This window comes from Cebus imitator, unplaced genomic scaffold (assembly GCF_001604975.1).
Source record: "Cebus imitator isolate Cc_AM_T3 unplaced genomic scaffold, Cebus_imitator-1.0 Scaffold42, whole genome shotgun sequence".
NCBI lineage: Eukaryota > Metazoa > Chordata > Mammalia > Primates > Cebidae > Cebus > Cebus imitator.
This window is the reverse complement of record NW_016107357.1, coordinates 14,118,702-14,143,169: the sequence shown is the minus strand read 5'-3', so window position 1 is coordinate 14,143,169 and position 24,468 is coordinate 14,118,702. Positions and strand designations below refer to the sequence as shown.

The 24,468-nt window shown below is 39.7% G+C and overlaps 1 protein-coding gene across 1 annotated transcript in view; it reads right to left on the bottom strand.

Annotated features, from left to right (window-relative positions):
- Positions 1–24,468, bottom strand: part of MAP3K21 (mitogen-activated protein kinase kinase kinase 21) — a 59,256-nt gene that overhangs the window by 6,805 nt on the left and 27,983 nt on the right. The window contains exons 5-8 of the mRNA XM_017526555.2: positions 16,633–16,873; positions 6,228–6,350; positions 2,639–2,789; positions 1,835–1,932 (exon numbers count right to left, since the gene is read on the bottom strand). Of these exons, the coding sequence (XP_017382044.1) occupies positions 1,835–1,932; positions 2,639–2,789; positions 6,228–6,350; positions 16,633–16,873 (613 nt within the window). The remainder of the gene's footprint in view (positions 1–1,834; positions 1,933–2,638; positions 2,790–6,227; positions 6,351–16,632; positions 16,874–24,468) is intronic.

Here is a 24,468-nt window from a genome sequence, read left to right as displayed (position 1 = left end):
CAGAAGTCTGTGTTTTAGCAAGCCTTTACTAAAAGGGATCATTAAAATAGAAGATTCTCCAAAGAGGTTACAGAATCCCAAAGGCTACAAATTATACTCGATTAAAAGGAAGCTAATATTCTTATTACGTATGTGCTTAACAGTGCATAATTAACAACAAACTCATTAATCTGCTTTCCAAATAACATCTCTATTTTTTCCAGCATTACATCCTAGTATACTAAACAGGCTTGATGATCTAGATCAGGGGTTCCTAAACCCCGGGCCATGGACTAACACCGTGGTCTATTAGGAACCAGGCTGCACAGCAGGAGGTGAGCGGCAGGTAAGCGAGTGAAGCTTCATTTGTATTTACAACCAATGCCCACTGCTCACATTTCCACCTGAGCTCTGCCTCCTGTCCGATCAGTGGCGGCATTAGATTCTCACAGGAGCACGAACTGTATTGTGAACTGTACATAGAAAGTACCTAGGTCGTGTGCTCCTTATGAGAATCTAACGTCTGATGATCTATCGCTGTCTCCCATCACTCCCAGATGGGACCAACTAGTGGCAGGAAAACAAGCTCAGGGCTCCCACTGATCCTACATTGTGGTGAGTTGTAGAATTATTTCATTATATCTTACAGTGTAATGATTATAGAAATAAAGTGCACAATAAATGCCATGTGATTAAATCATCCGGAAACCATCCCCACCACACTGGTCCATGGAAAAACTGTCATCCATGAAACTGGTCTCTGGTGCCTAAAGATTGGGGACTGCTGATCTGGACAATTTGGGGTGCCAGCTTTCTTTCTCCAAACAGCCCTGTGCTCTTCCCTGTGGTGCCTTCTGTTTGGGTGCCCTCTTTTTCCTCCATTCCTACTCCTTCCACTCCCTGACATTGCTGACCCAAGCTCCCTTTTCCTTCATAAAGGAGAACCTTCAGAAGGAGAAGCTGAACCCAGGTAGTGAGTGCAAAGGTGCTTGTGAAATTGAGCCCAGTACTGATAACAAATTCAAGAAATTTACATTGTGTCTTGCTAAAGCATCTTTAATTTGAACAAAGTACCAAAGAGGCTGCCTAAATGGTCAAGTGTAAAGACCAATTTTATTTTGTTAGTAACTGCTAATGATTTCCATCTCTTCAATCTTTTAATACTGAATACTGAATGTAACTACTGAATAGCAAAAGCAACTCATTATGATTCATTTAAATTAAATAGGAAGTCCAATGTGAAACTCTCCAAGCAGTAGATTTTCCTATTTATTTATTTATTCAGAGATGGAGTCTCATTCACTCTATCACTCAGGCTGGAGTACAGTGGTGCAGTCTTGGCTCACTGCACCTCTGGCTCCCAGGTGCAAGTGATTCTCCTGCCTCAGCCTCCTGAGTAGCTGAGATTACAGAGATACACCACCACACCGTGGCTAGTTTTTGTAAGCTTTTCATGGTTAACCTGCTTCATCGGATTTCATCAAGTCAATGGGTGGCAATATAGCCAGAAGCCATATCCCTTAATCTCCGCAGAACTTTCAGGGAGGTCTATGTTTTTACATCTAATATTTCCTACACTAAATTAACTTGGTTTTACATAATTAATTATGATAGTAATTTTTCTGGTAAGGAAGAGGAATTACAAATCCCCAAAAAAAAACATGTGAAGCCTAATTACTTCTTGCCATAAAGACTTGACAGAAAATAACTTCTGATCTTAAGAAATGCTATTTATTACTTGCCAATCTCCCCTCTGCTATTTTAATGACCACGTGAGACTATGAAAAGCAAAGCTTCAGTGCAATCAGATGCCAAGGACAGCTCAAGCTAATCCTACCTCCTGAAGCACATTTACCTGGCTGGTCCACAAATAATGAAGCCAAGGGCATGGTTTTCTGATTTTTTATTAAGATAGTCGACCAAGGACTGTTGCCATCGGATAGAGGTCTTATCCTGTAAGAGAAAAATGTTTCTTTTCATGAGATAGAAGCACACAACACACCAATTAGGTTTTGGTGAATACAGGCCAACAATATTTTTAAGGTAGTAAAGAGAACACATTTGTACTCCGTGTTTTAGTTTTTTCTTTTTTCTTTCTCCCCCACCCCTTTTTTTTTTTTTGAGATGGAATCTTGCTCTGTTGCCAGGCTGGAGTGCAGTAGCACAACTTCAGTTCACGGCAGCCTCCACCTCCCAGGTTCAAGCAATTCTCCTATCTCAGCCTCCCGAGTAGCTGTGACTACAGGTGCACACCACCAGGCCCAGCTAATTTCTGTATTTTTAGTAGACACAGGGTTTCACCGTGTTGGCCAGGATGGTCTTGATCTCCTGCCCTTGTGATCCACCCGCCTAGGCCTCCCAAAGTGCTGGGATTTCAGGCGTGAGCCACCATGCCCAGCCTTGTACTCAGTTTTGAACAGCTGACAAAGTACAAACAAAACCTAAAAATGAGACTGGAAAAATCTCAGAGAAATTTTCTAACCGCTTAACTAAATAATAGTTAATTTAGCATGATAAATTCATCCTAGAAAATTAAGTTGATATTCAGAAATCTCTGTATTAATTCATTTGTTTTTTGAAAGTCTGGCTCATGTGATATTAACACAGGAATAGATTTGTCACATAATGCAACAAATACCACCAGACACCACACACCTACCTTTCTTTGCAATCGGCTCTTTCTTTCATTTGAATGGAATTTGGTCCCCAGGTACAGCCTTTTTTCTTAAAATTCCTTTTTACATCCTCAAATTCTTCTTGTCGAAAGACTGCGTTCCTTCCCCAAGTTTTATTGCTTTCATCTGAAGTCACTAAACAGAACATCGTTAACTGTATTAACCACAACAATCCTAACCCGTATTGGCTTATTACCAAAAGCTAAATGAATCAGACCAGTTGTGAAACTACCTTACTCAAAACATGAAAACAATGAGGAAATTATTTATTTTACCCAATCTCTGGTAAGTTTCTTTCTCTGATCATAAAAGCATCAAGAAAAGTGCAGTAAGTTAACAGAAAAGATATACATTCGAGGTAAATTAGCAGCAAAGATTTGAATACATTTTTAATCTATTTATTTAGCATTTTGCAACAATTAGGATTTTCTTGTAATTGGGGTGGAAAACGCCAAACTAAACACGTAACTTAAAATGAACTTAGTGCTCTAATTTTTTAACCAAATCAGTTAAAGTTTTGAACTAGAGGCACAAACATTGTATATTTTTAAATTTTAATTTCAACTGATTTTTCATTAGTCATCACAATTTATTTATGTCTATTATTTATTTATTTATTGGTCATCACAATTGTGCGCAGTCATGACAACACTTTGGTTACCGTTACCTTTTAAAACTTGAAAATATTTAAACAGTTTTCCATGTCTTGCTTTTCTCGCTCCCTCACAGGATGACGTATATTCACGTTTAATATCCACATTTTGCTAGACACTTACATGCTATCCTTCTAATTTAACTTGTGCTTAAAAATGATTTGGGGCTGGGCGCAGTGGCTCATGCCTGTAATTCCAGCACTTTGGGAGGCTGAAGCGGGTGAATCACGAGGTCAGGAGTTTGAGACCATCCTGGCCAATGTGGTGAAACCCTGTTTCTACTAAAAATACAAAAAATTAGCTGGGCATGGTAGCGGGCTGTAATCCCAGCTACTAGGGAGGATGAGGCACAAGGATCACTTGAACCCAAACAGTGGAGGTTGCAGTGAGCCAGGATCATGCCACTGTACTCCAGCCTGAGCGACAGTGCCAGACTCTGTCTTAAAAGAAAAAAAAAGAAAGTGATTCGGAAATCACTGGGGAAAATTACTATTACTATACATTTGCGGGAAAAATATCTGAAGCATACTAGATGTTTTAAAAACAGTTTGAAATATTATGCTATACAGTGGAATACTCTGTGACCATAACAAAAATGAGGTACAGATAATATGTTTTTATTATATTTAATATTACATATAATACATTTTCATTAAAAATTATGTTTATGTGTACCTGTATATACACACATACATACAGAGGACGAGTTACTAAACACAGATACCAAACTTACTGAAGTGTTGAAATTTGATGGAGAGGACTGCTATGTAGAGGGAAATTTAGCTCCTTTATATCATTTTGTAAAATTGGATACATGGTGGATGATGTTTATGTCAATATTTCCCAAATTTTAAAATATACATATATCACATCTGTGCATGTAAATGTGGATACATGCCTAAATGTACATGTATATGTGTAACAATCTTGAATCAGCTGTTTATTATTTTTATTAAGAGAGTTTTACAGTAGAATGAGAGCTAAGTGGATCAGCAGTTTTCATTTAAGTAAGGGCAGCAGAGCAGGAAGAGCTTTCGGCGGGGGTTATTAGACCCGAGTTTATGCCAGCTACATGACTGACTGAGCGATCTACACTCCCAGAGCTATCTACACTCTCGGCTTTAGTCTTCTCTCCTTCCTCCCCCTTCCTACTGTCCTTCCTCTCTTGATTTGCTCCTCTGGTTTCTCTTTTGTTTCCACATTTATTGAACTTTTCTTGTGCTAAAAGGCCAGAAACGGACGGTGCAATCTACAGGCAGATGTGTCTGAATCCAGCTTCTCCACTTAGTAGCTGCCAACTTGGGTCAGGTTAATGGTAATTTCTCTGTGCCTCATTTGAGGATCATAAAAGTATCCACTCAATGAGGCTGTTTTCAGAATTGAATAGGGGTGTGCACAGATGTGAAGACATGAGGAGTCTTTGGAGCACCCAGGGTCACAATGAAGATAGGCAACATCCAGGCTGGAGAGCTTGAGCCAACAGCTGCCGCACACAAAGCTGATCCTGTGTGGAATGTCTGGATTAGAACCTTTCCACCATGCTACTTCTGAGAAGGAGTGCCAAGGATGCGCCTCCCTAAGCTGGTTGCATCTCAACTCTACAGGGTTGGAATTCATTTGAAATCTCAAAGTATTTGCTTTAACTGGTACGCATCTTGAGCCCCGTCAGGCCGGCCCAGTACCACTTCCTGACTTCTGTGAGGTGGTTTTCCCCAGGGCAGAAGGTGAAGACAGAGGAAAGAGGGTAGAGGAGTGGCTGGGCAAAAGTAGGGGTGGCACGGCATCCCATCTGCTTGTCCCTTCACGGAGCTGGGAGACCAGCCCGGGAGCCCTTTCTCCCTCCTTTAATTAGGCCTTTACTCTGCCTAGGCAAAGGCAAGGTTTGAGATATGGCTTTATGCAAAACGCATTCTCAGAAAAACAGATCAGTTATAATAATAAATGACGGTCCTTTAAGTTCTAAGACTACAGCCTAATTTAGATACCGTTTCTCTGCAGGGATCCTGGTGTCTGGGAACTTGCAAAAGAAATCTCTGCTAGTGCCAAGGTTTTCATTATCAAAAGAGGAGGGAAAAATGAGATTCCATGCAAGCTTCATTAGACAGAATTTTCTTTTGGATTTTTTTTTTCCTCCAAATAAGGATGGGTAAACAGCAAGGAATTAAGTTTGGTGGAGAAAAGAGCGGATCTAAATGAATGGTTTAACACAGACTTAGGCTAATTACCACATTACTTACAGACATCCACATTAATCACATTCTTCTGCTTAGCCTACTTTTAGGGGGTTATTTGGACTCCGCTTTGAAAAAAATTAGTAATTTTATTTCATCCACTAAACTCTGATTCATAGCCTAACTGAAACTCTCACAATGCAAAGGTGCCAGGCAAGTCAGCTGTCTGCACGCTGTCCTCCAGAATGAATGCTTTGTCTAAAACCAAAATACTACAAGGAGTTTTTAAGTATTAGGTTGATCAAACCTAAAGTGAATTAAAGTTAAATCCTGAAAAGCAAAATTTTTTTCCCCTCACAAAACAGTGAAAGAAATGGAAGTAATCCTGAATTCCTGATTTCATTTTTTCAAAGTATCCTGACACAAATGGCTGATGACATAATTAGGTTATGCTCACTTTGCATGTAAGTGTTTGACAAAATGTCTCAAGATGTTGTGTCACTTTCTACTCCGGGACCAGGTTGTATCAACAACTGCACAGAATCTAAAATTCATTTGTTGTGAGTAGAAGAAAACTGGACGAAGGAACCTGAGCTGAAGTTTTGTTTCTGAAATAGTTGTGGCACCTACGAAATGTCCCATGCTCATTCACAACCTGCTATGAAAACACATCCGCTCAACTTGAATCTAAGTCAAGTGAAAGGAGAGAAATCAACATAGAAGCCCCCATGGCTGTGCAGAGAGCTCACACTGTATGGCTCGGAGTCTGGGCATCATTGTGGGGCTGCTCGGAGGACTGGAACTGCTGCTGTTCAGGCTCCGCCGTTTGTCCAAGTTGGGAGAGGCCTGCACGGTTATCTTGTGCTGGAAATCTGTTGGATGCAAAAAGGGAGACCTGATATTTCCTGTTTTTCAGTTATCTTCATAGCCATGTCTTCAGCACACAGCAATAAAAGCAAAAGTTGTCAGACCCTAACTGCAAAGTGTATTTCAGAATAGACTTCTAATTTTGGTTTCTTACTTCTTGGGGTTCAAGTCAATAGATACTGATTCAGAGCTTATATGTTGGGTATAGTGACACAAATGCACATGCACACACACGCACACACACACACACACACACACACACACACACACACAGGAAAATATGAAAGCACTGAATCACTGAGGAATTTATAACCTGGGAAGAAAGAGTCATCTACATTCGGTCTGAGATACTTAAAACTAAAATTGAGGCTGAATAAGGTAGCTCACCCCTGAAATCCCAACACTTCGTGAGGCTGGGGCGAGCAGATCACTGTGGTTAGGAGTTCAAGACCAGTCTGGCCAACACGGCAAAATCTCGTCTCTACTACAAACACAAAAATTAGCTGGGTGTGGTGGCACACACCTGTAATCCCAGCTACTTGGGCAGCTGAGGCAAGAAAATTGCTTGAACCTGGGAAGCGGAGGTTGCAGTGAGCTGAGATCACACCACTGCACTCCAGTCTGGGCGACACAGGGAGAGACTGTCTCAAACAAATAAATGAATAAATAAAATAAAATGGCCCTGGATTTAAATGAGTTCTGTTTCTCATAACAACAAACTATGGACCTCAAGCAAGTAAGGAACTGCTCTGAGTCTGTTTCATCACCTGCTAAAGTGAACAACAATATTGCACATGGTTGTTGCGGTGGTGAATAACACAGAAAACTTAAATTAAAAATATTTTGTCTTCTAGGCATTCTACAAATGCTGGCTCTTATTATCTAACTGTAAGATGGTAGAGATACACCAAGATCTATAGGTATATATGAAGAGAAAGCAATATTACCAGAGGAAAGAGGGGTGTTTCTGGGAAAACTTCATAAACTGTCAGGAAAATCATTAACAACTTGGCAGGAGGTAAAAGACATTACTGGATATTCTGTTAGTGCAGAGCTGAGCTTAACCTTTGATTGATTGCTTTTTTACTGACTGAGTTATTTTTATAACTAGATAAAAGCAGAGGTTAACTTGCAGATTTTGTCTGGTGATGATGCAAATAACTTCTGTCTGGAGAAAAAGAAAATCACAAAGGTTATGGTTTATTGCCATATTAGACATCAACAAGGTTTTCATTTAACCCAGCAATCAAATCCAGCATTCCTCTATTAATTTGCCCATAAATACCTCACTCCTCGAATTCTCATTCGAACTGGTTTTATCTGGTTCCTCAAGGATGAATGAGTTTAATAAAAAATATTTGATATATGTTTATTTCATATTTGCAAGAGAACTATAACTTACCTTTTTTGGAAGTTATACTTTAAAGAACTTTAATGAATGAACTGCTACTCGAGATGAAGAGGATTTGGAAGTTGGTAGGCAAAGACAGCTACCCAATTATTCATACTAGAAATCTGAATATTTGTCTTGATACTGTCTTTTCCTCGATCTACATGTCCACCAACTGCAAAATATCAGGTAAATTGTGTGCTATATATTTTTCTTGTAGTAGAGAAATTTATATTCCAGGTTCTGGAGTTAGCAAACTTGGATCTGAATCCCAGTTCTACCACAGCCATATGAATTTTTGAGAAAGTAACTTAAGGTCTTGAAGTCTTAGTATCTTCACTGACAAAAATGGAATAGAACCAATTATTCCTATTTCATAGGAGTGCTATGAAAAATTCAGTGCAAAGAAGTATAAAAAGTATTTACCACAGGGCTTGGGACATAATAAATGCTCAATAAATGTTAGTTTTCTTCCTTTTGTTCTCTCCATCTACACGGCCATCGCCATGTCATACCTAGCATGCTACAATGCCTTGTGTCCATCTTCCTGTATCCACATTTGGCCTCCCAAGTCCACTTCACGGCAGCCAGGTGCATTTTAATTTGCCTGACTGACACGTCATTCCTCTGCTTAAAATCGTTCAAAGGCCTCTCACGATTCTTAAGTTACAGATTAAAATTGTAACACATTCTGTAAGTCCCCGCAAATCTGAGTCTGAGTTCTTTCTGCTTCAGCCTCATCTTGCCCCATTCTCCTGTCACTTATCATGAACTAAAAGAAGGGTCAGCATACTTTTTCTGCAAAGTGCCCCATTTTAGGCTCTGTGAGTAGCACAGTCTCTGTAACAACTGCCTGACTCCGCCGATGTGAGAGAAAGCAGCCAAGGACAACACACAGATGAATGTGTGCCAGTAAAGCGATCTTTGTGGATATTGAAATTTCATATCAGTTTCATATCATGTCAGGTACAATGAAATAGTCTTCTTCCTCTTTGATTTTTTTCAAGCATTTAAAAGTGTAAAAACCATTCTGAGCTCATAGCTGCACAAAACAGGTAGAGACAAGATTGGGCTTATAGGGCACAGGGTGCTGAGCCCCGTTCAAAGCACACTGGACTTTTTTTAATTCCTGGAAGAAACCAAGTTTCCTCCGCATGTGCTCTCAGCCTATTCTCTTCCTTCCTCTTCTGTATTTGGTAAATTCCTGCATCAAGTCTCAATTTAAGTGTTACTTCTTCTTCTTTTTTTTTTTTTTTTCTTTTTGGAGACGGAGTCTTGATTTATTGCGCCCAGGCTGAAGTGCAGTGGCACAATCTTGGCTCACTGCAACCTCAGCCTCCTGGGTTCAAGCAATTCTCCTGCCTCAGCCTCCTGAGTAGCTGAGATTACAGGTGCACGCTGACACGCCTGGCTGATTTTTTTTTCTTGTATTTTAGTATAGGTGGGGTTTCACCATGTTGTCCAGACTGGTTTTGAACTCCTTTAGGAAGCCTTTTATGATCACCTTAGACCAGGTTACATCTCTGCATTAATCACTGTCATGTGCCTTTTCCCTCACAGCAGTTAAGGATTACAGAAAGCAAACAAGTATTTAATTATTAGCTTAAGTTCTGCCCCCTCCCTCATTATAAGGTAAGTGCTCTATGGGCAGAGACCATGACAGCCTCCATGACTTCAGACTGGCACAGTGCCTTGCACATAACAGGTGCTCAGAAAACTTTGCTGAATGAATATTTTCTCTGTGGGAAACATGAGTGCAGAGACTGCATATGTATTTTAACATCACCCACACAGCAGATCCTCAGTGTCTGTTGACAGAGAAAGTTATTCAAGGTTCATCTACAGGATCAGGCTGGTGCTTGAAAGTGAGTTGCTGAGTAATACACAGGAGGATGGAGGAGATTTGGAAAACAAACTGAACTGAAAGGAAAGACCAAATGGGAGGCTCCTCCATTTGCTGAGTCATACTTTTTTTTTAAGGATAAGATTTCACTCTGTTGCCCTGGATGGAGTGCAGTGGTGCAATCTCAGCCCACTGCAGCCTGGACCTCCCCAGTGAAAATTGGATCAAGCAATTTTCCTACCTCAGCCTTCTGAGTAGCTGGGACTACAGGCATGCACCACCATGCCCAGCTAATTTTTGTAAAAATGGGGTTTCCCCATGTTGCCCAGGCTGGTCTTAAACTCCTGGGCTCAAGCAATCCACCTGCCTTGGCCTTCCAAAGTGCTGGGATGCCAGGCATGAGTCATCGTTGCACCTGGCCCCAAGTTATACCCTTTGAAAGACTTGGCCAAGGCACAGCAGCTGAGTAAAGAACTGACTAGACGAGGTAGTGGTGATTATTAGGGGAAGGAGGTGGTCAAAGGAAATAGTATTTTTAGTCATAGAAAGGAAACAGTTTATTTTAGACTAAAGTCATTTGTAAATGTTCAGCTGGCCACCTGATTGTTATAACACGATAGAAACAAATGCTCTGAAAACTTATGACAAGAGGAGCCCTCCTGTCAATAGCAGAAGACAAGCCAAGAACCAAGCCACAGGATTTGCTTGACAAGTTATTTGGGACCAATGATGGGGCAAGAAATACTAAGCACAGGTTAGGAAACCAACATGGAACACGTGGAAAGCCATGGGTGAGCAGCAAAGATACAAGGCTGCGTTTTAACAACACCTAAGATTCAGAGTGCTTCTGAGCTTCCAAAAACACCCACATATAGAAATAGAAATACCATTTGACCCAGCAATCCCATTACTGGGTATATACCCAAAGAATTATAAATTGTTCTGTTATAAAGACACATGCACACATACGTTCATTGCGGCGCTGTTAACAATAGCAAAGACCTGGAACAAACCCAAATGTCCATCATGGATAGACTGGATAAAGAAAATGTGGCATGTATACACCATGGAATATTACGCAGCCATAAAAAACGATGAGTTTGTGTCCTTCATAGGGACATGGATGAATCTGGAAACCATCATTCTCAGCAAACGGACACAAGAACAGAAAACCAAACACCATATGTTATCACTCATAGGTGGGTGTTGAACAATTAGAACACGTGGACACAGGGAGGGGAGCATCACACACTGCAGTCGGGGGGCAGGGGGGAGGCTAGGGGAGGGACAGCAGAGGTGGGGAGGATGGGGAGGGATAATGAGGGGAGAAATACCAGATATAGGTGATGGGGGGATTAAGGCAGCAAACCACGTTGCCATGTGTGTACTTATGAAACAATTCTGCATGATCTGCACATGTACCCCAGAACCTAAAGTACAATAAAAAAGAAAAAAACACAGAACAAGCACTCTTTATGTTGCAAACAGAAAGAAAATATTCTTTATCATGAACATCCTTGTCCCTTTGAAGCAAGGAAAGGTTGAGTCTGTGCCAGCTAAACATTTAGGAAAACCAAAGCTGAACTGTTAAAATGCCCAGGGCCTTGCTCAGATTTTCTCTGTACTCACTAGAATTGTGGTTCTCAAGATGCCAGGTCGTGGCAGCTATAGTTCAATCACAGGCTTTTGAGTCAAACCTATCCTAGTATTTTTGCTGGCAATATGAACATTTCACTAACAAAGCTAATACTGCCTCAGTGGGAGGCTTCCGTTTGCAGATGAAAAGCAGTGCATTCTCTAAAGAAACCAGGTGAGGTTATATGCTCTCTTCCATCCACCCTTTACTCACTTGCATACCTGTGAGGTAGATGGTTTTTGCAGGCTTTGGGCACTTCTGAAGCAGTCAAAGTGAGAATGCCACTGCTTTAGTCACATACCAACTTTTGGAGGCTTTAAAGCCTTTGTCTTGTATTAATGTGTCCAAAAAACACAACTTCAGTTAGAAATAAACATAAACAGAAGGACCAATCAATATAGATGTATTCACAACATAAAAATATCCACTATTACTATACTTTTTCCTCTTGCAGGTTCCAAGAAAAATACTACATAATCACAAAGTATAGTTAATAAAAAGATGATCCTAGATTATTACTTTCTTACTTTGTAGGCATTAATCTTCCTTATTTGCAGCCAGCCATGAAGAAATTCCGGGAGGAAAAAAATCACATAGTTACATACCCATAAGATTAAAAACAATCAGCAATAATTCTCGAGGACAAAATTATAAGAGAATGTAATTACTCATATTTAATCCCAAATTTTTGTAAGATCTGCAGGCACAAATATTAAGGGTCAGCTTGGAGGACTCGAATATATTTCGGAGAATTGCTTGTTATGCATAGGGAAAATCCTGCCAAAGGGGTTCAAGAAGTTGGTAAAACTCCGTGAAAGGACAGCATCGCGTTCCATCTACCACTTACCAGAAGTTTGTCCCTGAACAGGGTACCATTTAACAGTGTTAGAGTTTGTTTCTCTTTGTTTTGTGTCAACCCATAACAATCATACACATTTATGGGGTACAGAATGATGCTTTGGTACTTGTTTACCATATATAATGATGAAGGCAGGGTAATCAGCATATGTATCACTTTGGGTTTTGATCATTTCTTTGTGTTATGAACATTCAATATCCTCTCTTCTGGCTTTTTGAAAATATACAATAAATTATATAGCTAACCATATTCACCTTATAGAATATGTTGCAGAATACCAGAACTCATTCCTCCTATCTAGCTGTAATTTGGTATCCATTAACTAACCTCTCTCCAGCCTCCCCTCCCCTCAAGCCCTTCCCAGCCTAATAACCGCAATTCTCTCTACTTCCATGGGCTCCAATTTTTTTTCCCTCCCACATATACGTGAGAACATGCAGTATTTATTTTCTCGTGTCTGACTTACTTCACTTAACATAATGTCCTCCAGGCTCATCCATGTTGCCACAAAAGATAGAATTTAATTCTTGTTTTATGGCTGAATAGTATTCCATCAGGTAAACACACCACATTTTCTTAATTCATTCATCCATTGATGGATGCTTAGCTTGATTCCTCATCTTCGCCAAGGTGAATAGTGCTGCCATAAACATGGGATTGCAGATATCCCTTTATATACAGATTTCTTTTCCTTTGAGTAAATATCTGGTAGTGGAATTCCTGGATCATATAGTAGTTCTATTTTTAATTTAGTTTAGTTTAGTTTTTTTTTTTTTTTTTGAGAGACCTCCACACGGTTTTCCACAATGGCTATACTAATTTACATTCCCACTAGCTACAAATAGCCATAGATTTAAAATGATCAGGCCGTAATTCTCAAGGACAAAATTACAAGAGAATGTGTATAAGAGTTTCCTTTTCTCCACATCCTCACCAACATTTACTCTTTTTCGTCTCTTTGATAATAGCCATTCTAACTAAGGCGAGAGAGCTCACTGTGACTTTCACTAGCATTTCCCTGATGATTAGTGATGCTAAGCATTTCTTCATATGTTTGCTGGCCATTTTTATGTCTTCTTTTGAGAAATGTCTATTCAGTTCCTTTGCCCAATTTTAAATCAAATTATTTGTGTTTTTGCTGTTGAGTTACTCGAGTTCTTTGTATATTCTGCACCATTCCCTTCTACTATCTGTAGATTTTCTCCCAATCTACAGGTTGTCTCTTCACTCTGTTGATTATTTCCTTTGCTGTGCAGAAGCTTTTTGGTTTAATGTAGTCCCAATTGTCTATTTTTGGTTTTTGTTGCCTGCGCTTTGAAGTCTTAGTCATAAAATTTATGCCTATATCTATGTCCAGGATTCTTTCCCCTGTTAAAAATACTAACTTAAAGAATTTTCTAGCAGATAAATACTGACTGCAACTAATTCTCTTGATTTTAAGTTACACATGCTTGTTTTCTCTTCTATACCAAGCAGAATTCTTCAAGGAAAAAATTATTATTTTTATCATTATCACTTCCCTTTTTGGATACCTGTCCCAGTCTAGGATATTGTATAAGTAAATATGGGTGCATGTGTGTGTGTTTAGAGTTGGAGCATTCTAAAGTTTCCATAGTAACACAACTATTATTAATAGTAAGATGATAATGTAGTGCCATCTTGTGGGAAGAAGGGGTAACTGTCATGTTAAAAATTCCAGAAACCAAATTTCATTCCTTCATGATGGGTGAGGATTATAGCAGTAGATTTCTTGGTTATATTTTAACTGGAATCTTTCATTAAGTGCCAAAAAGGAAATAAATGTGTAACTAAAATTTCCCCTCTCTTCTCAGAAAAAGAAAAGCTGCATAATACAATCTGGGAATTTTTTTTAAATCTGGTAAAAATAGTCAAATAATATTCAGTCTGCTTTGAATAAACTCAAGGCATTAGCCAAGGAACATTTGAGAAGAAAAGCAAGGGTGAAAATCTAACCTCAGGAATGCTAAGATTTTATTTAATCATTTTACCACTGAAGAGTAAAAAATCATTGGAACAATTCTCACTTTTTCTTCCAAATTTACTTTCCTTTCCATCAGATTCTTAATCCTTTCTGCCTCCCCCAAAGTTTCCTAAGGAAAAAATAAACATTAATTTTGAAAACATAATCAAATCACAGCTAGAAGAAAACTGACGTAGCTGAGAAATGGAGAAGAAAACTCACATCTAGTGCACCTCTGGATTTTTCTTTAATCTATTTGTGAAGGCTGAAGCCTCATTATAAATAAATAGTCCAGTCTCTAATTATGGATGACTGACACATAAGACAGACCAGTCAGTAACCCTGCAAACAACATTCCAGCTAAGAGAAAACATCAGAAAAGAACCTGGAAAAAATCTTCCCCCAACCTCTAACCCCAGAGAGGTTGAAGGTAAAAGTAAGAACCTATAGTCCATTCTCACCTCATCAAACCAAATAATGAAGAACACATACCGGATTCTCATGATAACCTCATACTAGCAATGTTCTTTCTCTTTTTTTCCTGTGTGTTTTTTGTTTGTTTGTTTGTTTTAGAGGCAGAATCTCTCACTGTTGCCCAGGTTGGAGTGTAATGGCACAATCTCAGCTCACTGCAACTTCTGTCTCCCGGGTTCAAGAGATTCTCCTGCCTCAGCCTCCCACATAACTGGGACTACAGGCACCTGCCACCACGCCTGGCTAATTTTTTTTAGGGGGGCGGATTTTATTAGAGACGGGGCTTCACCATGAGGCCCAGGCTGGTCTCAAACTCCTGAAGTCAATCCACTTGCCTTAGCCTCCCAAAATGCTAGGATTACAGGTGTGAGCCACCATACCCACACTTCTTTCTTTTTTTTTGAGACAGAGTTTCATTCTTGCTGCCCAGGCTGGAGTGCAATGGTACAATCTCAGCTCACTGCAACCTCCACCTTCCAGGTTCAAGCAATTCTCCCACCTCAGCCTCCCAAGTAACTGAGATTACAGGCACTCACCACCACACCCAACTAATTTTTGTATTTTTAGTAGAGACAGGGGGTTTCACCATATTGGCCAGGTTGGTCTCAAACTCCTGACCTCAGGAAATCCACCCACCTCAGCCTCCCAAAGTGCTGGGATTACAGGTGTGAACCACTGCAACTGGCCATCATACTAGCAATTTTCTGATCAATTAGCAATTTTCTGATCAACTGAGGACATCTGCAATAACCTAAATGCTTCAAGGCTTCTAGTGTTTCATGATACATATTATTAAGACAATCACACACACTCAACATAAAACAAAACTGTCATGTTGCACTTTAAATCAAATTGCCATGCCATTAACAAACATCTTAGGAAAACACTAGAATCTATCTGAGCACCCTAATATATATACATATACCCATAGATAGGTATAGACATAGACATACAGATACTTCATACACATCCTATACATGTGAAATCTGCCTTGTTCTGCCATCTTCCTGCTCTGACACTAGAAAGAATCACAAAACAAAATACGATGGAAGTATTTTTTTTTACATCAAGTAGAATACTTAATATTAAAGAACTTAATTTAGTGAATCAATATGTCTGCTATATTGATCAATAAATTTTGATTATCAGCCAATAATATCCATATGTGCCGATTGATATGTTTCTCCTATTCTCTTCAGTTTCTCCTAACACATTGCTAAAATGATTTAGTAATCATTTTATGTTGCTTTCACAATGTTTTAAAAAGCTTCTTTAGATTTACTGGGTGATTTTTGTGCCTGAAGGATTTTAACCCCCATGGGAAAGTACTTCAGAGTACTTGATACATTTTGTTGAAAGTGCTCACAATAATATCAGTGTCCCGGATACCCGATGACATCAGAGATCCTTGTGGAAGCAATGAACTTGATGAAATATTAACAGTTTTGTTGTTTTAGATCTTCACAATGCCATGTGGTGTTGGTTCAGTACGGTCAGCTAAAAAAAGGTTCTGCTTCAATTTTTTTTTTCTTTCTTTTTTTTTTTTTTGAGACAGAGTTTTGCTCTGTTGCCCACACTGGAGTGCAGTGGAACAATCTTGGCTCACTGCAACTTCTGCCTCCAGGGTTCAAGCGAGTCTCCTGCCTCAGCCTCCCAAGTAGCTAGTATCACAGGCACGCACCACCCCGCCTAGCTAATTTTGTAATTTTAGTAGAGACGGGGTTTCTCCATGTTGATCAGGCTGGTCTCGAACTCCCGACCTCAGGTGATCCGCCCGCCTTGGCCTCCCAAAGTGCTGGGATTACAGGCGTGAGCCACCGCGCCCGGCTCTGCTTCAGCTTCAAAACGGGTCAGTCAGTTAATGCATCAATAGGAAAGTACGCTGAGAGTGAGATCCCCGTGTGCTCCTAACAGTTTCCTACATGGAATCTCGTTAGACCGTTCCCTTAGAACCGTGAATCTAAGCCCGCAAGTGGAGATCCTCATTCATTCACTGTTGCACAAAGTTACTGCCCCATCTCTTTCCCAGCTCTGATAAGCAGAGAAAACTAATTACAAGGAAGACACACAAAAATCTTTCAAAAACGTGAAAACAAGATCATACCTGAAGGTAAACTGATTCGATGTCCATCTTTGAGCTTTAAACGACTTCTCTTAAACTTCCCCTTCCTCTTCTTGACCTTGGGCTTCTCCTGGTTGAGCTGGAATATCAGAATGTTCAGCTCCCGCTCCAGCACGTCGATCTCGCGCTCCGCCAGCTGCTGCTCCCGCCGCTTCAGCAGCTCCTCCTGAGACTTCTGCTGGAGAGCCGCCCGGGTCAGCTCCTCTTCCCGGGATCGCAGCTCCTGCGACAAAGACGAACACCACGGGGGTCATTCCCAGCAGGAAGAATGGAATTCCGTCTATCACACCCCAGTGGCAACCCCTCGGCCACCGGCGCCTGTGCACAAGGAGAAGCTGAAATTCCCTCTTCCTCTGCTCAAGCCCTGCTCAAGCGGGTCCTCAAGGGACAGAAGTCTTTGCAGTCAGGACAATCCGAGCTGAAACCTTTCCAGCGGATTACTCACCTAAAGGAAAGCCCCAGCCTCTGCACAACCGCCATTCTCCTCTGTTAGTTTTATGATCCTAAAAGAGGCACCATAAATTTTCTACACTTGGTTTTTAACATTTCTCCTTCTTCCTCTCTCACCTGACACATAAAATAGGCATTAACACACAGCAACGAAGCGCAGATGTGAATGACCCATTTCAAAATAAAGCCAAAAGTTCAAGCTCAATTAACTAAAGCATCATTATTTTAGTTATAGAAGATTGCAGTTCAGACTACTTGGAACTTCCTTAGGGTATTTACAACTTTGCTTAGGGAATAAAACATCTTGGTGGAGAGATTAAGGTAGAAAATCAAGCTAAGGTGTGAGGAGTCTGTTGAAGGCCTGTTGGAAATGAAAATGAAGCCACCTCTAAAATTACAAGCCAAAGGAAAATATATTCTGTATACATAGAACTTTTCAGGATCCCACTGATGTATGGAAATGATCACTTTATAACAGATCTCATGAGTTAGTTAATAAAAGTTCCTCTGTTATGATACTATTTAAAGTTAGTTTAATTTTACTAATTTTACCAACCTCCTCTTGGTTTTGGTTTTTGAAGTACTGAACTTCTGAGAAACAGAAAATCTATGAATTAAAAAAAAAAAAAACTTTTATTCCTTCTAGGAAAAATTATTAAACAGTAAAACTAAAAACTTTACAAAGTCTTAAAATTATATCCCCATTTTTATTTTATTTCTATAAAATGTGTTCTGTTCTTTACCAGAGACATAATATTCCTTGTAGCACTGAACTATTCTCTATTCTAAATTACCCTGCTAAGAAATCAAGCACTCACACAGAAATCAAGGCATCTGCAAGCTTTTATTTACACTGCTCCAACAAATTTAATCTTAGAATACCCTAATACCACAGTCTTTGTTCAAAACTGCAGATGCCTTTTCAGGTGGAGCTTTGGGCTGTGAGCTTTGAGAGCTATGAGTACTGTGCAAACATTTCCTACTTTATATAATAAACAGACCACACTTTAAATAGGCCCACCTCAACAATGCTGATCCATGAAAACACACAGTAAGACTGGGGCTCCTGGAAGAAACTAGACCCAAACCATGAGACTAGGATGCAATTCAAATCTACTAATGACTTAGACTTTTTACAGAAGGACTCAAAGAGTAATCTGAGCCTATGTATCAGTACAATTATCTACAGAAAATAAACACAGAAGACCATCATCCCACAAATAAATGAGACAATATCAAGAAGAGAGTAGGGAGTGCTAATAATACAGATATTTATTTATTCAGATCAAACTGATTCTGAATTTATGGTAATTCTACCAAAGTGGACTGAAATTCCATTTTGAAACTTTCTTTAAATTTATTTTTTAAAACAAATTTCACAAGCCAAACGGCAGGAGAAATGATTTATTTTAGACCACATGGTATTTAAATCACTTCAGCTAATATGTATCAGTTGGATTTTATTTATAGAGCAGATGGATATTTCTTCATTACATTGTGTCAGATATAAATTATTACTTGAAAAAAAGGGAAAAAAATGTTATATGTTAAAAAACCTGTAATCCATTTTTTAACTAGTGACTTTTGTTCAACTAGTTTGTCCAAATTGGATGTTTTACTATAGTGTATTTGGAGGCAGAGGATAATTTCCAGTCGACTTTCAATTTCTAACTCATTAAACCTTTTTGTTAAGATACTTTTCAGTGGTGTTGATATAAATCCAATTAGCTATTGTTAAATGAGACGGCAAGAGAAAGAGATAAGAACAGCAAATTCAATTAGGCTGTGTGTCGCTACGACAGTAATTGAATAAAAACCATTTTTAGTTCCAGGCCCCAAGCTGAATCACGAATCCCTGTGCAACAACTTCATGAATAATAAACAAAAAATCACTTGCCTAAGATGTGAAAAGAGAAAAAGATAAGATTGAAGAGAAAGCAGCAAAAGTAATCTTCCTTCTGAATAAATCTTAACACATTCAAAAGTAAATTTTAAAACTGGGGTACAAGAACCCTTTGAATACTTAGAAAGTACGGAACACAAAAAAATTCTTTCAGTTGATGAGATTACTAGCAGTAATATTTGTTGAATTGCTTGGCACAGGCCACTCTGGTAATGGCAAATCCAGATCCCTGGCAGTGGCTGTTAATCATTAACGAAGGCATGCCTCTGTGTGTGGGGGGGTCACAGACAGGTGCATGCACCAAATCCACAAAAACAGACACACAGAGATAAGGAGCCAGGAGTTTAGGGAGCACCCAGTGTCTACGGAGGCTACGGCTTACTGAGTAACACAGGCCACAGCCAAGTTACTGACCATTAATTTCAAGTCTGATGCCTCCTACCTTAAGCAATCAGTGAACAAGAAAGGGAGATACGGCACGTACACGGTGCTTTTTACTTCATCAAAAAAGATGTAGCTGGAAACTTTTAAGCCAACAAAAAAGGATTATATATGCTTTAATTGTAAATCCAAAGGCTCACAGGATATCATAAATGCTGTATTTCAAGGAGCAATGCACAAAAATAAAATACAAAGTAAAAAAAAACATAACAAAAAAGCTCAAAAAACAAAAAAAAAAAAAAAAAAAAAAGAAAGAAATTACTATAAATCTCAAATTGGAGAAACAGCTGACATCTACTCTTAAAGCATGCTTTTATTTTAATATATAATTAAGAACTCACTAGAGATGCCTGTATCTTCTAGTTTCATAAATAGTTGTCAATAACTAATTACAATTAAAATGGGTTAAAATAAGGCCAAGCCTTGTGGCTCACACCTGTAATCTCAGCACTTAGGGAGGCCAAGGCAGGAGGATCATCTGAGGTCCAGAGTTTGAGATCAGCCTGGCCAACATGGTGAAACCCCACCTCTACTAAAAATACAAAAACAATTATTGGAGTGTGGTGACAGGCACCTGCAATCCCAGCTACTCAGGAGGCTGAGGCTGGAGAATAGCTTGAACTCAGGAGGCAGAGGTTGCAGTGAGCTGAGACTGTGCCACTGCAAGTCAGCCTGGGTGACAGAGTGAGATTCTGGCTCCAGATAATAATAATAATAATAATAATAATAAATTTTCTTTTCTTTTTTTTTTTTTTTTTTGAGACAGGGTCTTGCTCTGCCACACAGGCTGGAGTACAGCAGTGTAATCATAGCTCATTGCAGCCTCAACCTACAAGGCTCAATCAGTCCTCTCACCTTGGCCCCCACAAAGTGCTAGGATTACAGCTGCAAGCCATCACACCCAGCCAGTAACTAATTGTGAGTTACATCACTTCCAAATTTTAGATTCTATGATTCGAAGCTTTATTTTTTTTTCTCAAAGTCTTCCCCTGTTCTTCAAAATCTTTTTCATTTTGTAATTAAACACCTAATTTTAGAATTCCTGGAAACAATTTGGGAAAGTATTAAAAAAACAAACAAAAAAAATAAATGAGAGTATTTCCTGTATCATTTGAAGTCAACAAAGTGCATGAAAGTTTCCAAGAAACACGTCAACGATATCATTGATAGTAATGCTTCAAAGAACTGCAGGATGTGAACCTATTCCAGTCAGTGCTGTTCCAGCCTGACTCTTTAGAGCCAGTTTCCCAAGAACGCCTGGGCTAGGAAACCTCAGGGTCTGTGAAACATCACCACTTTCTTTTTTTCTGAGGCTAACACTTAACTTAGCACTTACTAAGAAGCAGGGCTCTGGCTGCTTTGCATACAGGACTCACTTAAGCGCCTCCCCAGCCCCGCCCCCAAGCCCTGAGGGACACAGGGTTGCAGTGATGGCTCCAAAGATGAGGAGGTACCAAAAGTAACAAAGTCAGTTGGAGACCCCAAAAACAGCAGGCAGCAAGAGCCCAAATGCCAACAGGGCTAACTGGTTCAGAGTTCCTGGTTTTTACCACCACACTAGGCTGCTATTCTGGCATTCACAAAAGATTTAATATTTTTGAAAAGGATTGGTGGTGGCGGGTCAGGGGGCTGCTCTATCATATTTTTCAGAATCCCATATAGACTTCCCATTCAGTCTTGTCCTGGAGAAGCAAACAGGCCAGCCAGCTCCAAGGGATCACAAGTTGTTGACTTAGAGACCAGACTGCGACTCCTGCAGCATTTACCCAGAGGTTCTACTGCTCAACTCTGGAATAACATGCAACTGGCTTCTTCCCTCTCTACTTGAAAGTCCGGACAGCCCCTGCGGTCCCCACCCCCTTGTGTGCCGCTGTGTTCTTCCTGTGCTTAGACTCCTAGGCTTCCCTATCATCTCCCCCACCGGGAGGCTCCTTAAGACATGATGCTAGTACCCAGATGCAATTCTGTGTGTCTGAGCAGAACAGGGCAGATGGGATTGGTGTTTCTCATTTATGAACTCTAAGTACTCATTAATGGTGTCATGATCTTAAGTTGCGTTTATTTAACTGTTGTGCATTTTTCAATGTAACCAAATACTGAAAAATCTAAGAAACAGAGGGAATTACCTATATGTCTACTTTAAAAAATGACTTTAGGCTGGGTGTGGTGGCTCACGCCTGTAATCCCAGAACTTTGGGAGGCCAAGGCGGGCAGATCACCTGAGGTCAGGAGCTTAAGACCAGCCTGATCGACATGATGAAACCCTGTCTCTACTAAAAATACAAAAATTAGCCAGGCATGGTGGTACATGCCTGTAATCCTAGCTATTTGGGCGGCTGAGGCAGGAGAATCGCTTGAACCCGGGAGGCAGAGGTTGCAGTGAGCCGAGATCACACCATTGTGCTACAGCCTGGGGGACGAGAGTGAAACTCCATCTCAAAAAATCAGTGATTTTGGCAGCTTGTATTTTTTTCCCTAACCATTGTTTTTAATCATTTTACATTATAAAATATTTTAAATATACTGTCATTAGAGAGAATGACAAATATCCACGCACTCATATTTAACAGATGTTAAATTTTTACCATATCTGTTTCAGATGTGCTAAAGCCCCAAGTACATCATAGTCTAATCTTATCCCCTCCCTCCCTAGATTGGCTATTCTTAAATTGGTGGGCATCTTTCCACAGTCGATACCTTTAGCCTTCTTATACATTCGAATAGTATTGTTTTGTGTGTCTCCTGCACTTATAAAAATGGTATATAATGTTCTTCTACAACTCTCTTTTTTCCACCCAGTTTTATGTTTAGCTTTTACCTCATTGGAACACCTTACTAAAGTTCATTCATTTTAACAGCAGGTCCTGAAATAACATTGTTTCATCATCACATGGATGAGAAAAAAAAACCAATGCCCAACCCACACCACTGTCTGTGTGGAGCCTACGCATTCTCCACATGTCTGCATGTGTTTTCTCCCACATCTCAAAGATGTGTGCCTTAGGTGCACTGGCAAGTCTAAACGGTCCTGGTGTGATTTAGTGTGAGTGTGGGTGTCAGCGCGTCCTGTGATGGGATGGCGTCCTGTTCAGGGCTGGTTCCTGAGCTGCTGGGAGAGGCTCCAGGTTCCAGCCACCTGAGACCTTGAACTAGAATAATTGGGCAAATAATAATTCTCTTACTTATTTTTATCAATCTTTCTTTTTTTTTTTTTTTTTTTTTTTTTAAATGTTTTTTTTTTTTTTTTTTGAGACAGAGCTTTGCTCTTGTTGCCCAGGCTGGAGTGCAGTGGCACAATCTTGGCTCACTGCAACCTCTGCCTCCCGGGTTCAAGTGATTCTCCTGCCTCTGTCTCCCTAGTAGCTGGGATTACATGTGTGTGCTATCACGCCTGGCTAATTTTGTATTTTTGTAGAGATGGGGTTTCTCCATGTTGGTCAAGCTGGTTTCAAATTCCTTACCTCAGGTGAGCCACTCACCTTGGCCTCCCAAAGTGTTAGGATGACAGGTATGAGCCACCATGACTGGCTGAAAAAATTTTTTAAAATTAAAATTAACTGAGTGTGATGGCACACACCTGTAGTCTTAGCTACTTGGGGGGCTGAGGTGGGAGGATCACTTGAACCCAAGAGTTAGAGGTCGCAGTGAGCTATGATCATGCCACTGCATCCCAGCCTGGGTGACAGAGGGAGACGCTGTCTCTTAAAAAGGAAAAAAAAAAAAGGGTTTGAGCTTAGATGGACTTTGATGCACAGTACATTGTGGTTTGATTTGGTTCCGTTGATCTGTTTTGCAAGCACTAGTGCTTTTCTGAGCATCTACAAGCAATTTGTAGTGTAGTTTCAGTTTTGTTTCAATTTGTAATCTTTGTTTCTGATCATTTTTCAGCTAAACTGGAATCTTTACCATTTAGGGGAGGTGATCAATCAAGATTTCAAACCATTGTTTGATGGGTTGTGAGTGTTTATCAATCTTTGATGGTAGACATTTTGGCCTCTGCAGGCACCGGGCCATTTTGTTCTTTTTCTTAGATGAATCAGCTGGTGTGACAGTGGCTGCACGGCAGCATTTAAGCATCTACAACACACTGAAACTCAGACAATTTTTATTAAAGTTTGAAATAACATCCCATGTATCCCATAATCTATTTGGATTTTCTTTTGGGTAACCAAGTATTTTTTTCCTTTAATTTGGATACGGGTCATTCATCTTTGCAACTGTCCTATATTTGGTTTAAATTTTGGTGAGGACAAGGGTCTTGATAATGCTAAGGAAAAGGCATCTATTGACAGCCTAAAATCTTACAGCAGTACAGAGAGAAGAAAATGCCAAGAGAATAAAGGACAGAATCATGCAAGTCTGTGGTAATCAGTGGCTTCTGGCATCTGGGAGATTGTGTTCTAATTATCTTGGACAGAAATAGTCTATTCACATTATCTTCTGCTTCTGGACCATAACAGTTCTGGAAATGCTGACTCAGCCACTGTTTGTCCATGGCAGTGATGTTGGCAGTATGCATCATTACTTTATTATTCTCTGTAGTGTCAGTAATGGGTGCATGATACAAACATTTACAAAAGTTCTTTTGATAAGTCTTCCACAAGGCTAAATTCCTATCTTTATCTTATAGCCAGGAACTTTACGTGAATGTAAGAAGCAGAAACCACCGTGGATCATGGGACTATAGGTTTTAGTTAATTTATTGTATTAACCAGCATTATCAGAATGGAAGGGAGTGGAGTCTTTTATTACAGAAAATACATAGTCAGTTTTATGAGTATTTAGTGACTGATTATCCTGGAAGTAAGAATAGCTCACACAGGGAGGACATTGACAATCTCTAGGTCTTTCTTTTATATATCTTATAAAGTGTATTATGAGTTTCACCAATCCAAGTTTAGTGAAACCTAGAAATAAAGCCCTCTTTTAGATAGCTATTCTGTCAGTCTTTGTATTTAAGTGTATATTTTCTTTTCTTTTTTTTTTTTTTTTTTTTTTTTTTTTTTTTTTTTTTTTTTTTTTTT